The 14,330-nt window shown below is 42.9% G+C and overlaps 1 protein-coding gene across 1 annotated transcript; it reads right to left on the bottom strand.

Moving 5' to 3' along the window:
- Nucleotides 1-6,953: 6,953 nt before the first annotated feature.
- Nucleotides 6,954-10,546, bottom strand: il19l (interleukin 19 like; the record flags this gene model as incomplete). The annotated part of the gene is made up of 4 exons (XM_084315615.1): nucleotides 6,954-7,058; nucleotides 8,603-8,755; nucleotides 9,907-9,969; nucleotides 10,442-10,546. The coding sequence occupies 4 exons, from the start codon at nucleotides 10,544-10,546 to the stop codon at nucleotides 6,954-6,956; spliced, it is 426 nt and encodes a 141-aa protein (XP_084171741.1).
- Between the last annotated feature and the right edge of the window lie 3,784 nt (nucleotides 10,547-14,330).

Genomic DNA, 14,330 nt, shown 5'->3' on the forward strand with positions numbered 1-14,330 from the left:
TGAGAGCTTCCTGGATTTTGAGTCTGCCACCCAGGCTAACATTCCGCTTGAGAACCTCGAGAGGCCCTTGGAGGTCTTCGCGTTGGATCAGCACCGCCTGGCCGACATCACTCAACGCACCTGTCCTGTCCTCCTCACCATTGCTGGTAATCACGTTGAGAGACTCCAGTTCTTTATTACCAGGTCCCCTTCAGTCCCAGTAGTTCTGGGTCATCCCTGGCTCACGCTGCATGAGCCCCACATCGCCTGGTCCTCCGGCACCATCATGGGGTGGAGCTCCTCCTGTCATGCCCAGTGTCTTCAGGCTGCGTCCAGTCCGTCACCCCGGAGTTGCCCTAGTGTGCCGCCCCCAGACCTCTCTACTATCCCCCATGATTACCACAATCTTGGGGAGGTTTTGGGGCGGCTACATTGCTTTCAGTTTAGCTGGTCGTTCATACTAATACACATTGGCCGTATTAGGGGGTGGGAAACTGATGGGTGGGGATCGGGCGTTGTGGACAGCGACTCCTACAGGTCGGTTGGTGCGCCTGCGCAGTAGAATAAGGAAGTGTCGGGGGCAGCGTGAGCCTCCCACGCGTTACTCCTCGCCACTGAGAGATCGAGCTGCGCATGTGAAAAGATGCGACTGCTGTTACCTCAAGTACCGGAGGGGACTTGTGCTATGTATGACTTAGTCCACATTGCAGCCGGCTTGTGGGAGGCAAGAAACAGCGTTCGTGACAGGGGAGGGTTGAATTGGATGATACGAAATTGGGATGGGAGAAAATGTAGAAAATGGGAGAAAAAGTGGATAAAAAAAAATCTTGGGGAGGTTTTCAGCAAGTCCCGGGCTGAGGCCCTTAGTCCCCATCGGCCTTACGACTGTGCAATCGACCTCCGCTCTGGGGCTCCCCTTCCCGGCAGCCGCCTTTACAGTCTGACCGTCCCAGAGAAGGCAGCGATGGAGGAGTACATCTCCGAGTCCTTGACAGCAGGCCTCATTCGGCCCTCGTCCTCCCCGGTGGCGGCCGGCTTATTTTTTGTTAAGAAGAAGGACGGAGGTCTCCGGCCCTGCATTGACTATCGCCAACTCAACGAGATCACCATCAAGAACAAGTATCCTCTTCCTCTCATGAACTCCACCTTTGAGCCCCTCACCCAGGCTACCGTCTTCACTAAACTGGATCTCCGGAGTGCCTACCATCTGGTCCGGATCCGAGAGGGCGACGAGTGGAAGACCGCTTTCAAGACTCCCAGGGGTCATTACGAGTACCTGGTAATGCCGTTCGGCCTCACCAACGCTCCGGCGTTATTCCAGGTGCCCATGAACGACGTCCTTCGTGACATGCTCGATGAGTTTGTGGTGGTCTACCTTGACGACATCCTCATCTTCTCCAAGACTCTTGAGGAACATGTCCATCATGTCCGCCGAGTACTTGAGTGCCTTCTCCGCAACCGGCTCTTCGTTAAGGCAGAGAAGTGGCGTTTCCACTCCGACTCCGTCGATTACCTTGGCTTCATCGTGGAGAGTGGCCAGACCCGAGCCGACCCCCGCAAGATCCAGGCCGTGGTAGAGTGGCCAGAGCCCTCTTCTCGGAAGGAGCTACAGAGCTTCCTCGGTTTTGCAAACTTTTACCAGAGGTTCATCCGGAACTACAGCCAAGTGGCGGAGCCACTTACCAAGCTGACCTCTCCCTCCCTGCCGCTTGACTGGTCTCCAGCGGCCTGCGCTGCGTTCCGTTCCCTCAAGAACAGATTCACCACCGCCCCGGTCTTGCTCCACCCAGACCCAAGAGGCAGTTCATTGTGGAGGTGGACGCCTCGGATACTGGACTAGGGGCTATCTTGTCTCAGCGGTCGGCGATGGACCAGAAAGTCCATCCATGCGCATTCTACTCTCATCGTTTCCTTCCTGCTGAGATGAACTACGACATAGGGAATCGGGAGCTGTTGGCAGTGGTAGCTGCCTTGGAGGAATGGCGTCATTGGCTGGAGGGGGCCGAGGAACCGTTCACCATTTGGACTGATCATAAGAACTTGACGTACATCCGCGCATCCAAGCGCCTCAACGGCCGACAAGCAAGGTGGGCCAGCTTCCTCAGTCGGTTTGACTTCTCGTTGACTTTTCGCCCTGGGTCCCGCATCACAAAGGCTGACTCTCTGTCCCGGTTACACTCCAAGGGGGATCCAACTACTGAGGATCCGACTCCCATTCTCCCTGAGGTCAGGTTGGTGGGAGTGGTCACCTGGGGGATCGAGACCGTGGTCAAGCGTGCCTTACGTTTCCATCCCGCTCCGAGCAACGTACCTTTTTGTCCCCGACTCTGTCCGGTCCCGGGTTCTCCAGTGGGGCCACACCAGCCGGTTTGCCTGCCACCCCAGCGTCCACCGCACCTTCTCCTTCCTGGCTCGCCGGTTCTGGTGGCCCACCATGAGGAACGACGTCAGGGAGTTTGTGTTGGCCTGCACGGTCTGCGCCCGCAGCAAGGCCTCTCACCAGGCACCCACCGGTCTACTGCAGCCACTTCCCATTCTGTGCCGCCCTTGGTCCCATGTGGCGTTGGACTTCGTTTCTGGCCTTCCTCCCTCCCAGGGAAACACTGTCATTCTGACGGTGGTGGATCGCTTCAGCAAGGGGGTCCATCTCGTGGCCCTTCCCAAGCTTCCATCTGCTCCCGAGACAGCGGACCTCCTGACGAGCTACATGTTCCGCCTCCATGGTTTTCCCCAGGACGTCGTCTCGGACCGGGGGCCCCAGTTCACTTCCCAGGTATGGCGGGCCTTTTGTAAGGGATTGGGGGCCACTGTTAGCCTTTCATCTGGTTACCATCCACAGACTAACGGGCAGACGGAGAGAATGAACCAGAGCGTGGAATCTGCTCTCCGGTGTGTTGCCACCAAGAAGCCTGCATCTTGGAGCCGGTTCCTCCCCTGGGTCGAGTACGCCATCAACTCCCTGGTCAGCTCCGCCACCGGCCTCTCGCCGTTCGAGTCATATCTGGGCTACCAACCCCCTCTTTTCTCTGCACAGGAGTCGGAAGTGGCAGTTCCCTCTGTGCAGGTTCATCTCGACCGGTGTCGTCGTGTCTGGGAGATCACCAGGACTGCGCTGCTCCGGGCATCGGAGCGCGCCAGTCGGGGAGCTAACCGACGCCGGATCCCTGCGCCGACTTACCATCCGGGGCAGAGGGTCTGGTTATCCTCCAAGGATCTCCCGCTTCAGTCCACCGCCAAGAAGCTGAACCCCCGGTTCGTCTGCCCTTTCAAGATCCGGAAGGTGCTCAGTCCCACGGCGGTGAGTCTCAAGCTTCCAGCATCCATGCGCATTCATCCTGTGTTTCATGTGTCCCGAGTAATGCCTGTCTCTCTCAGTCCCCTGATGCCTCCTGCCCCAGATCCGCCTCCTCCCGAGATGGTGGATGGACACCCCCAGTGGAGGGTCCGCCGGCTCATGGACATCCGACGCAGAGGACGGGGGTTTCAGTATCTGGTGGACTGGGAGGGATACGGTCCTGAGGAACGGAGCTGGGTCTCCCGCCAGCTCATCATGGACCCCGCCCTGATCACCGACTTCCATCGTTCCCATCCGGAGAAGCCGAGGCCGGGCAGGTCGCCAGGTGGCTCCCGTGGAGGGGGGGGTACTGTGAGGGCTGATCCAGTACTGCGAGCTTCTCAGTGCCAATTACCATCACGCACCTGAGAGGAGTTTCCAATCAACTCGGCGGGAGCACTCATATACTGGGTTTGCTGATCATTTCTGTGTCGGTCGTTTTGTCACCACGTACTCTACTGCTGTTCCCTCTCGTGTTCCTCCAGTGCGCCCTTGGAGGTTGTTGCTGTGTTCTCTCTCTGCCTCCGTGGACCCGTGCCTCGTTTTCCCACTTCGACCTTGCTTCTGGTGAGTCTTTTGGAAGACTATTTTTCTATGAATTGATATCCTCGTTTTTGCCCTGGACTCACTGCCTTCGTCTGTTTTTTGTGTGTTTCCTCAAACACTGAAGATTTGTTGATTGTGTTGTTACTGGACTCTGCCTGTGTGTTTCCTCAAACACTGAATAATTGTTGATTGTTTTGTTACTGGACTCTGCCTGTGTGTTTCCTCAAACACTGAAGAATTGTTGATTGTTTTGTTACTGGACTCTGCCTGTTACTTTCTACGTTTTGGAACTAATGACATTCTCCGTTTCTATTTTCCCCGCGAGTGGGATAGCATAAAGCTGCAGAGCCGCAGAGTCAACTCTGCTAAGGGCAGTGCTGCAGAGCCGCATAGTCAACTCTGCTTAGCACTATGCTGTCCGAGAACGAGTATATACGTGTTTCGAAAAAGAGCGTTGTGGACCAGAGCCACGAGTATATACGTGACGAGTTGTTATTGTTTTATTCCATATTTATAATGCTTCTTAGGTACCCGATCCACTACCAGCATCTTTTCACATATTTGATTTTCGAAACATGCAGTACCGGCCAGACCCGCTTAGGGGCGCCATCGCTCCACTGCAGTATCATTATGTGAATTTAAAAAAATATATAAAAAAAGTACAGTTCTGTGGGCGGATCATAGTTCCTTGATCCCAGCCGAACATCCTCCATCTTGGATCAGCTTGGCGAGCGTTTTTTTCAGCGTGGAATAATGGGATTTATGATTAGCCAATGTGCATATCGATCTACCAGAATCCGATGACTGGTGAGGAAATGCTGCTGGTGATCACATGGCCTGACGGTAGGATAATATTACCCCAAATTACAGCTGGATTGGACATTGTTTTATAACGTAACTTGATCGGTCAATGAAAATGCTATATTGAACGCACACTGTATTGGTAATCAATAATAGTAATCGGCGTTCCCCGCCGCCCCCATTTCATCCATAGATGCTCTGTAATAGTCTGGATGCTACGCAGTTTTGTTTATTTCATTCGTATATATACAGCAGAAATGGCGTTTGATATAACGGCGCCAACGTTTAGCCTATTATCTAGCTCCCGGGAAAAAAGACGAGACGAAAAGTGCGATAAACCTTATATTCACGACGCTATAAAATGACAACCAACCGATGGATTTTTTTTTCTTTAAGCCATTATGAAGGCACGGTTTATGCACTCAAGTGACAATGAGAATGGACAGATAGCAATACTATAAATTATATATAAAGCTCTTAGAAAGTACATCGGTTTGTTTACTTTCTGCTGTCCTCTGAGGCCTAAATCGCCGGGCCCCGCCGGTCGTCATAGTGTTAGGGCAGTGCTGCAGAGCCGCAGAGCCCAACCTGGCTAAAGGACATTCCCCTCAAGAGGATTAACATTGTGGTTGCACATTTCTGTTATGTGAAAATAAATACGCCCTTCGGTTTTGGCTAACTCTGAACTACCTGTCTGTGTCGTGCTGTTGGGGTTGTTTAAAAACCATAACTATTATTATTATTATTATTATTATTATTATTATTATTATTATTATTATTATTATTATTATTATTATTATTATTATTATTATTATTATGATTATGATTATGATTATGATTATTATTATGATTATGATTATTATTATTATTATTATTATTATTATTATTATTATTATTATTATTATTATTATTATTATTATTATTATTATTATTATTATTATTATTATTATTATTATTATTATTATTATTATTATTATTATTATTATTATTATCCAGCTCTCTACAGCCTGGTTTCTTAAACTATGAGTCATGACTAGTGATGCTCGATATTGGCTTTTTTACCGATATACCAATATTGTCCAACTCTTAATTACCGATACCGATATATGCAGGGTTTCCCCCGCCAAAAAACTGAATAATTTCAGGTAATTAACATTACGTATGTCTTGTTGTGGAATTAACATAACATTATGCATACTTTTGACAATAAATAAAATCAAAATTTGTTCTTACTTGCTTGCCTGGGTAAATAAAGGTTATAGAAATGTAAAAAAAATACAAATTAAAACCGATACCGATATTTTCCGATATCACATTTTAATGCCAATATCGGCCGATAATATCGGTAGGCCGATAATATCGGACATCCCTAGTCATGACCCCATTGATCTTTTTATGTCATAAATGTCCTGATGGAGGACCCTGATGTAAACAAGACGAAAGTCTTTTTCTAGTCTGCATCCTCGTAGCAGTTGTTTGTATTGAGCCGAAATATTGAGCCGAAAAAGATTTTCGTCTGTTAATAAAGTTTTCAATCACCCAAAATGGTGAAAATGTGGGTGGAAACCATGCTCCGTGTCCTGGATAAAGACATGCTATTTTCATTACTCACCACTAGATGGCGGTGTAGACAAGAGCAATCGCTGTGACAGAAGAACACTGAAGGAAGATCACTGTACTACTGATTATACCATCCTGAGTACAGGTGACATGGGTTTGATATCAGTCAGGGAGCTGAGACTGAACTTGCAACTTGCTGCAGTAATGACATGACAACATAATAATTAGACATTGAAACATAGACACTTTAAGTATTACACTTTTAATACATATATAAATATATATAAATAATGTCAAAATAGAAAATAAGATTTTTTTTATAAATAATTGCATCTTTAAATTATTATTTGGCAACCTGAAAACAGCTGCCTCCAGAACATTCAATTCACTCATAAATATAATATAAAAAAATATAGCAACACATTACATGGCACGGTCAAGACATTAACCTCTTTCAGATGTACAATCGCACACGTGGTGCACATTTTCATTTACCGAACATTCTAATTGTAATTTAAACAACAACCGACAATCAGATGACTACCAGCCTTCGAAGCTACGGAGTTGCCATAGAATTCCATTCTGAGAGAACATTACACCTGAAAGCGGTTAACTCAGCCCTGCCTACAAGCAGTGTGAGAATAAGTGTGTGGTCCTTGTGAAGCTTTCAACGGATTTCCAGAAATGACTTGCCACCTATAGTTAAGCACTCTTCCATCCAGGGTGCTGCCTCTCACTTCTCTGTTCTGTGCGCCATGCGGTCGTTGAATCTGTCCAGCCAGTCCAGCACAGTGCCCAGCTCCCCCACGGCCTTCAGGGCTGCCTTCTGCACGTCCAGCTGCAGAGGAGGAGAGCAGAGGAGTCAAGTCAAGAGTTTTATTTGTCACGGCATACAAGCATACAGTGAAATGCGGGTTGTCATGCCCGCAGCGATTGTGCAATAATAAGTAATAAGAATAAGACATAACAGGTATAATGTACATAAAGTTTACAAAAAGCATGGTAAAGACATGCGATAGTGCAATACAGTGTTAGCTATGAGGCACTGCAGTCTTATGTACACTACTATACAATATACAGTTATACTATATATCCTTATGCTATCTTGCTATGTCCATCTATTTACTATACAAGAACCACTCCTGTTCTTTTTTTAAAGTGACCTTTTCATTGTGTAAAGTGACCGTTGAGTGTGAGCGTGTGCAGCATGTGTGTGTGTGTGTGTTCGTGCTAAAGTGTCTGTTAGTGTGTGAGCGTATACAGTATGTGTGTTGTAGGAGGATGAAGAAGAGGGAAACTCAGAAAGGGATGATGAGACCGTCTTAAAGGAACACGCCAACATTTGGGGAAATTAGCTTATCGTCTTCTCCAGAGAGAGACAAGAACTGATAGATACCAGTTTTCTATCTGTGCACGTTAGCCTGGCTTAGCACAATGAATGGAAGCGCGACATGGCCGGTTAGCCTTCGGGAGAGGTGTTAGTTGGACAATGCCTAGGGCCTAGGCTAACCGGCCATGTCCGCTTCCATTCATTGTGCTAAGCTAGGCTAGCATGCAGCCAGATAGCTTTCTACTGAACGCACAGAGAGGAAACTGGTATCTATCTTCTTGTCTCTCTCTGGAGAAGACGGTAAGCTAATTACCCAAAATGTTGGTGTGTTCCTTTAGGACTCCTTTTGGTTGGGAACCTAGATGTAACGGCTAGGTGGGGATGTGTATGTGTGTAGTGTGTGTGTGGGGATGTGTACGTATATGTGTGTTTGTGAAGGGTCATCTTACCGTCAGGAACTCTGCGTGCAGGGTGTCCATTCTCCTTTGCGTTTCCTCTCGGCATTCGCAGTGCTAAAAATCAATGAATACTTTAATATATGGGTACATTTTATCAGTAAATAATCATTATGTGTGTGCGTGTGTGTTGTGTGTGTGTGTGTGTGTGTGTGTGTGTGTGTGTGTGTTTGTGTGTGCGTGTGTTTACTCATTTGTAGTCGGAGGTAATACTACTAGTAATACTACTATTACTGTAGTAATACTATGTTAGATATTGTGTTCTGTAGTAATACTATATTAGATATTGTGCACTGTAGTAATGCTATGTTAGATACTGTGTACTGTAATAATACTATGTTAGATACTGTGTACTCTAGTAAAACTATGATAGATAATGTGTAGTGCAGTAATACTATGTTAGATACTGTGTGTGAATGAGTGAATGTGCAGTTCTCTCTATGTGTGAGTAAGTGAGTGAGTGAGTGAGAGAGAGAATGTATGTGTATGTATGTGTACTGTATGTGTACTGTATGTGTATGTGTACTGTATGTATGTATGTATGTATGTGTATGCGTACTGTATGTGTACTGTATGTGTGTGTGTGTGTTTACTCACACACAGTCGGAGGTCCTTCTTGATGCTGATGAAGGCGTTGGCCAGGGCGCTGGTGGAGCGCTGATGCTGCGGCTGAGAGGCCCTGTATGTGCTGAAGACTCTCTCCACATAGAAACGTAACAGCAGGCGCAAGAAGCAACAGCTGTCGCCTGCCTGGAGGGAAGAAAACACACACTGTCAGATTACAATAGTGTATTATTTTACTATCATGTACCTTACTAGTATGCTACTATAAATACTGTATACTACTACCTATCATGCTAATATGTCTGTACTACTATGCTACTATACTTGTACTATTACCTATCATGCTAATATGTCTGTACTACTATGCTACTATACTTATACTATTAGCTATCATGCTAATATGTCTGTACTACTATGCTACTATACTTGTACTACTACCTATCATGCTAATATGTCTGTACTACTATGCTACTATACTTATACTATTAGCTATCATGCTAATATGTCTGTACTACTATGCTACTATACTTGTACTACTACCTATCATGCTAATATGTCTGTACTACTATGCTACTATACTTGTACTACTACCTATCATGCTAATATGTCTGTACTACTATGCTACTATACTTGTACTACTACCTATCATGCTAATATGTCTGTACTACTATGCTACAATACTTGTACTACTTATCATGCTAATATACTTGTACTACTACCTATCATGCTAATATGTCTATACTACTATGCTACTATACTTGTACCTATCATAATAATATGTCTGTACTACTATGCTACTATACTAATAATGTCTATATATGCACTCAGAGTGTAACACTCAAGTTCAACACTATTTGATGAACAATGCTACTGACCCTTAGCTGCCAAAGTTGTACCCCGCTCCTGCTGACTTGTTGTTCACAATTTGTAAGTGGCTTTGGATAAAAGCGTCAGCTAAATGACTAAATGTAAATGTCTGTGTGTGTGTATGTGTCTGTGCATATGTCGAGGTAATTGTATACTTAATCTATTTGATTTTAAAAGGTCCAATCTGTGGAATCCGGGTCAAGGTGTCGTTCATACTAGCAAGGATTACTTCCTTCCCTTGACTGAGACCTGCACCTCGAGCCCGGTTCTGAACCGCGGGTCCTGTATGCTACGGATTGAGTCCAGTCAAAAGCACACGCTTGAATTGGATGTGGGGCAGTGTTTCTAGTGTATTTATCAGATGGGCCCTACATTTATGTAAAGCTTCAACATTTCTATATCAACTGCATATAACTGTACATATATTGCCATTAAATAGAAAACGATAAAGAAATAAAGTAGAAACTCACCTTAATGTCCTTCATCACCTGTCCATTCAGAAGTCTCACTCCCATCTCATTGTCCTCTGATAGCTGTGTTTTAACACAAGAAAGAGAGTGAGACACTGCTACAGTATGTCTGTACTGTATGTCTGTCTGTTCTATCTGTCTGTATGTCTGTCTGTCTGTCTGTCTGTCTGTCTGTCTGTCTGTCTGTCTGTCTGTCTGTCTGTCTGTCTGTCTGTCTGTCTGTCTGTCTGTCTGTCTGTCTGTCTGTCTGTCTGTCTGTCTGTCTGCCTGTCTGTCTGTTAATAATTTATATAGCACACTCTAACCTCAGTGAGCTCTCAATGTGCTTCACAGCAAAAAAAAAAAAGTTTAAACATGAAAACATTCAAATTAATAAAATAAAAAGATAAGAATAATAAAAAAAAATTAAAAAAAAATTTAAAAAGGTTTAAAACATAAAATTCAATCAAATCAAATTTAAAATATGTCTGTCTGTGCCTGTGTATTGATGTGTGTGTGTCTGTCTGTGACAACTGTGTCTGTGTAATGAACTCACCGCGCTCTGTCTCAGATCAGTGTAGTATTTGCGCAGCTCGTGCGTGTAGATGCTGACGGGGCAGCTTCCGACGTGCAGCCGGCGGCTCTCAGCGGGGGGACCCATCCAGCTCAAGCAGAGGAGCAGGCAGGCGGATAATAGTCTCATCGCTGTGGTAACAACAGACAACAGCTCACTCCAATATCCTCTGTTTTATAGTCAGGGTCCTGTTGAAGAAATAGGGGATGATTTTGATCAGGGCTGAGTAGACGGGATGTTTTGATCTTAGTTTAGTACTCTTAGTCTCTTTTAGAAACTCTGTCTCTTAAACAGTACTGTATATTTGTATATCTTGTATGTCATAAATGTCTGGATGTAACAGTATACTGCTTATCTGTATGTCGTGTATGTCATAAATGTTACAATTAATTGAAAATGGGGGACCCTGATGTAAACAAGACGAAAGTCTTTCTCTGGTCTGCATCCCCTTAACAATTGTGTGTATTGAGCCGTAGTGTATATTGTACCCATTCTGCAATTTGTTATACAGTTTTCAATCAATCAATCAAGACTTTGTTGTTTCTTAATAGTTGTTTCTTAATTGTTGTTTCTTAATTGTGCACCGTTGAGTCTGAGCTCGAAACACAAACATGTCATTAACTGCAACACACAAGAATACAGGGATATTCTTGTGTATTTGACAAATAAAGAACTTGAACTTAGTTAGTTAGTTGTTTTTAGGCTTTCTTCCATGCTGAATGAGTTTCTATCTGAAAAACTATAGGCACATCTCAAGTACAAACTATTTTTACAGATTTGTCGAGTGGAATCAGCCAAAACTATTAATCGCTAGAAGACCTTGTTCCCTCGTATAGACCTGGGGAGGGAGTTTTATTTATTTTATTTTTATTTGGAAATTACAAACACATCATAAAAACAAATTATCATGACCAATTTGTATTCCTGAGGATATCACCTAAAAGCATTAATTAAAATAGTTATTTCCAAGGTGGTCCTCGATGGAAGAAATAAAAACATAAAGACATAAAAAATTTAAAACATAAAAACATAAAAACACAGCACCATAGCATACTAGGAAGAACTAGAGTTTCAGTACCCCATGTCTACTCTAGCCCTGGAATCTGATTTTCTGCCCTATGGTTCCACCTCGGATTTCCCCCCTTTGTTCCCCCCAAGACCAAATCTACAAGGGAGAAGTACACAGTCTACATGACGTTTGTGTATTCCAGTGCTTGGGAGCATTCACTCCTCGATCCATTGACCTCTATAGGTCAAGATATGACCGTGTTTAAAAATAAACGAGGCAGGTCATCATTTGTATATAGTTCAAGAATTATATTATTAACAAGAAAAGAACTTGGAAATGTCTATCTAAGTCAAACTGTCCTGGCCCTTGAGGTTGTTTTAAGAACATCAGCCAGACTGTCGCCCTAGTCTGAGCTGTAGCTATACCTATATTAAACGATTCAAGCCTATCAGAGATAGAATATGTATTTTAACACAGATCTATAATGAGATGATAATATTTCTATTACATATGCATGATCAAGTTCAACATTTACATTTTTACATTTAGTCATTTAGCTGACCCTTTTATCCAAAGCGACTTACAAGTTTTGTACAACAAGACAGCAGGAAGGGTACAACTCTATCAGCTGAGTAACAATTTTCATCAAAGTGTTTAGTGCTATAGTGTTGGTTAGTATATATTAGGACAAGTGCATGACAGTAAGGTTAGTTAGGGTTAGATAATCTTTTTATTTTTATATTTAGATATTTTATTTAGATATTGAAATTACGCTGAAATTACGCGATACATTAGGTGTGGGGTCGCAAAAAAATATCCTGAATAAAATGGGGTTATGGTATAAAAAAGTTTGAGAACCCCTGATCTATACCAACGATTATGAACGTGATAATGTATTTGTATATCTCCTCACGACACCCCCCCCCCCCCCTCACTGGCCTAGTGGAATGCTGCTATGGCTCTAATGCAGTGTGGAGAGAGGTCTGGCTGTCCTGGAAAAAACGAATCTATCAGAGCAGCAGAACGAATAATATTCTCATTTGTGTTGCACACAAGAGCTGTAAACAAACTCTGTTGCTTGGTTACCGTCACACAAGATCAGTTACTGTATATTACTTGTGATAGCGAGCTAGCTAGCTGACGCTATGTTAAGTATCCGACCAGGGAGAGAAAGAAAATCTGATTTTTGACACAGTTGGAATAAATAAATAAATAAAAGTGAACGCGCATTCCAGGTGACATTAAAGGGATATTTCACTTTAGTAGAGCTTGTCAAAAGTCAGCAGTCTATCTCCATATCTAAAGTAATCTACAAGTAAGCCAGAGACCCACTGTCCACTGCTCCTCCCAGGCATCAGGCTCCTCATTCACTTCCATTCATTTTGAAAACCAAGTTCAAAGGATGCCGGGGGCAGCAGTGGTCGCTAGCTTACTTGTAGATGACTTTATACGATAGGATAGAATAGAAAATAATAGAAATACTTTATTCATCCCGAGGGAAATTTGGCACTACAAATCGCTCACAGTAAACAGTAAACATTTAGGTAGACAAAAACAGAAGTCACGAATAAAAATAAAAATAAGACTAAGAATAAAATACGGTCCGGGATATACATTTCCTATCTTATGTATATACATTCTAATATAAAATATACAGTAAAAATATACAGATATATACAGTAAGTGTACAGTAAAAGTGTAAAATTGTACAATGTCGGTTTAAAAGTAAAGTAAAAGTCCAGGAAGATAGTACTGTCACACTGTGCTCAGTGATGCAGTGAGGCACAGTGATGCATTATAAAGTTTGATGGCTGTCAGAATGAAGGACTTCCTGTGCCGTTCACTGCTACATCTTGGGAGTCTTTAGATATAGAGATAGGACTGCTGAAGTTCTACCAAAGTGAAATAACCCTTTACAATTGTTCATGTTACAAAGCCAAAAACAAGAAAGTATGATGAAGCGTATGATGCAGCATACGATGAAGTGTATTTCTCCCTTGATGCCTAAATGTTCCCAGTTTCCCAAGGAGGGCCTGAGAATCACTGGGCTACAGGCTACAGCATAACCTAATCAGAATTTCAAACTTCCGGACAGACAGGGAAAAGAAACAACTAATATATTAACCCTTCAGGTATACGGTATATCACATTGAATTTTGAGAACTGTATATTGTAATGGTGACGTAACAAAGAGAGTTCTAGAAATAGAATATATAGTAAAAAATATATAAATACTGTTAATAGATGGTAATTGTGCCTTGCAGCAGTATTACAAAATATAATAGACCATATGGAATGAAATAGGACATTGTATACCAAAATAATATGTTTTTTTAGTGCTGTCAAATTGTCAATAGATTAAAAAAATTTAACTAATTAATCTCACAATTTTCTGTAATTAATCTAGATAGAAAATAGCATTTTTCTACTTAAGACCGAAGTTTGTAACAGATATTTACTTGAGTAATATTAATTTTACAATAATTTACATGGAATTAATGAAGTGAAATACAAATGTTCAACAAAACCTCAGCTAGACCTCTTTTTTTTTTTATATCCGAACAAGCAAATATACTGCTGAAAGTTCAGAACGTTTAAGATGTTTCACTCCATAGATTACTCTAGATTAATTTATTTTAATGCTTTAAATAATTTAAATTAATCTCCAAAGTTAAAGCATACATTTTGACAGCCCTAGTCTTTTTTGTAATTTATTAATATTAATTAATTCATATTTATTGTAATGTATAATACAACTGATAGGGCATAGAGACCCTTATCTGCACCTTTGTATGATATGCGTATATTCAAATTTTATTATTTTATAATTATTATACACTGCCTATTGTATTCACTTTTCTA

The sequence above is a fragment of the Notolepis coatsorum genome (genome assembly GCF_963971535.1).
Source record: "Notolepis coatsorum genome assembly, chromosome: 6".
Taxonomy (NCBI): Eukaryota; Metazoa; Chordata; class Actinopteri; order Aulopiformes; family Paralepididae; genus Notolepis; species Notolepis coatsorum.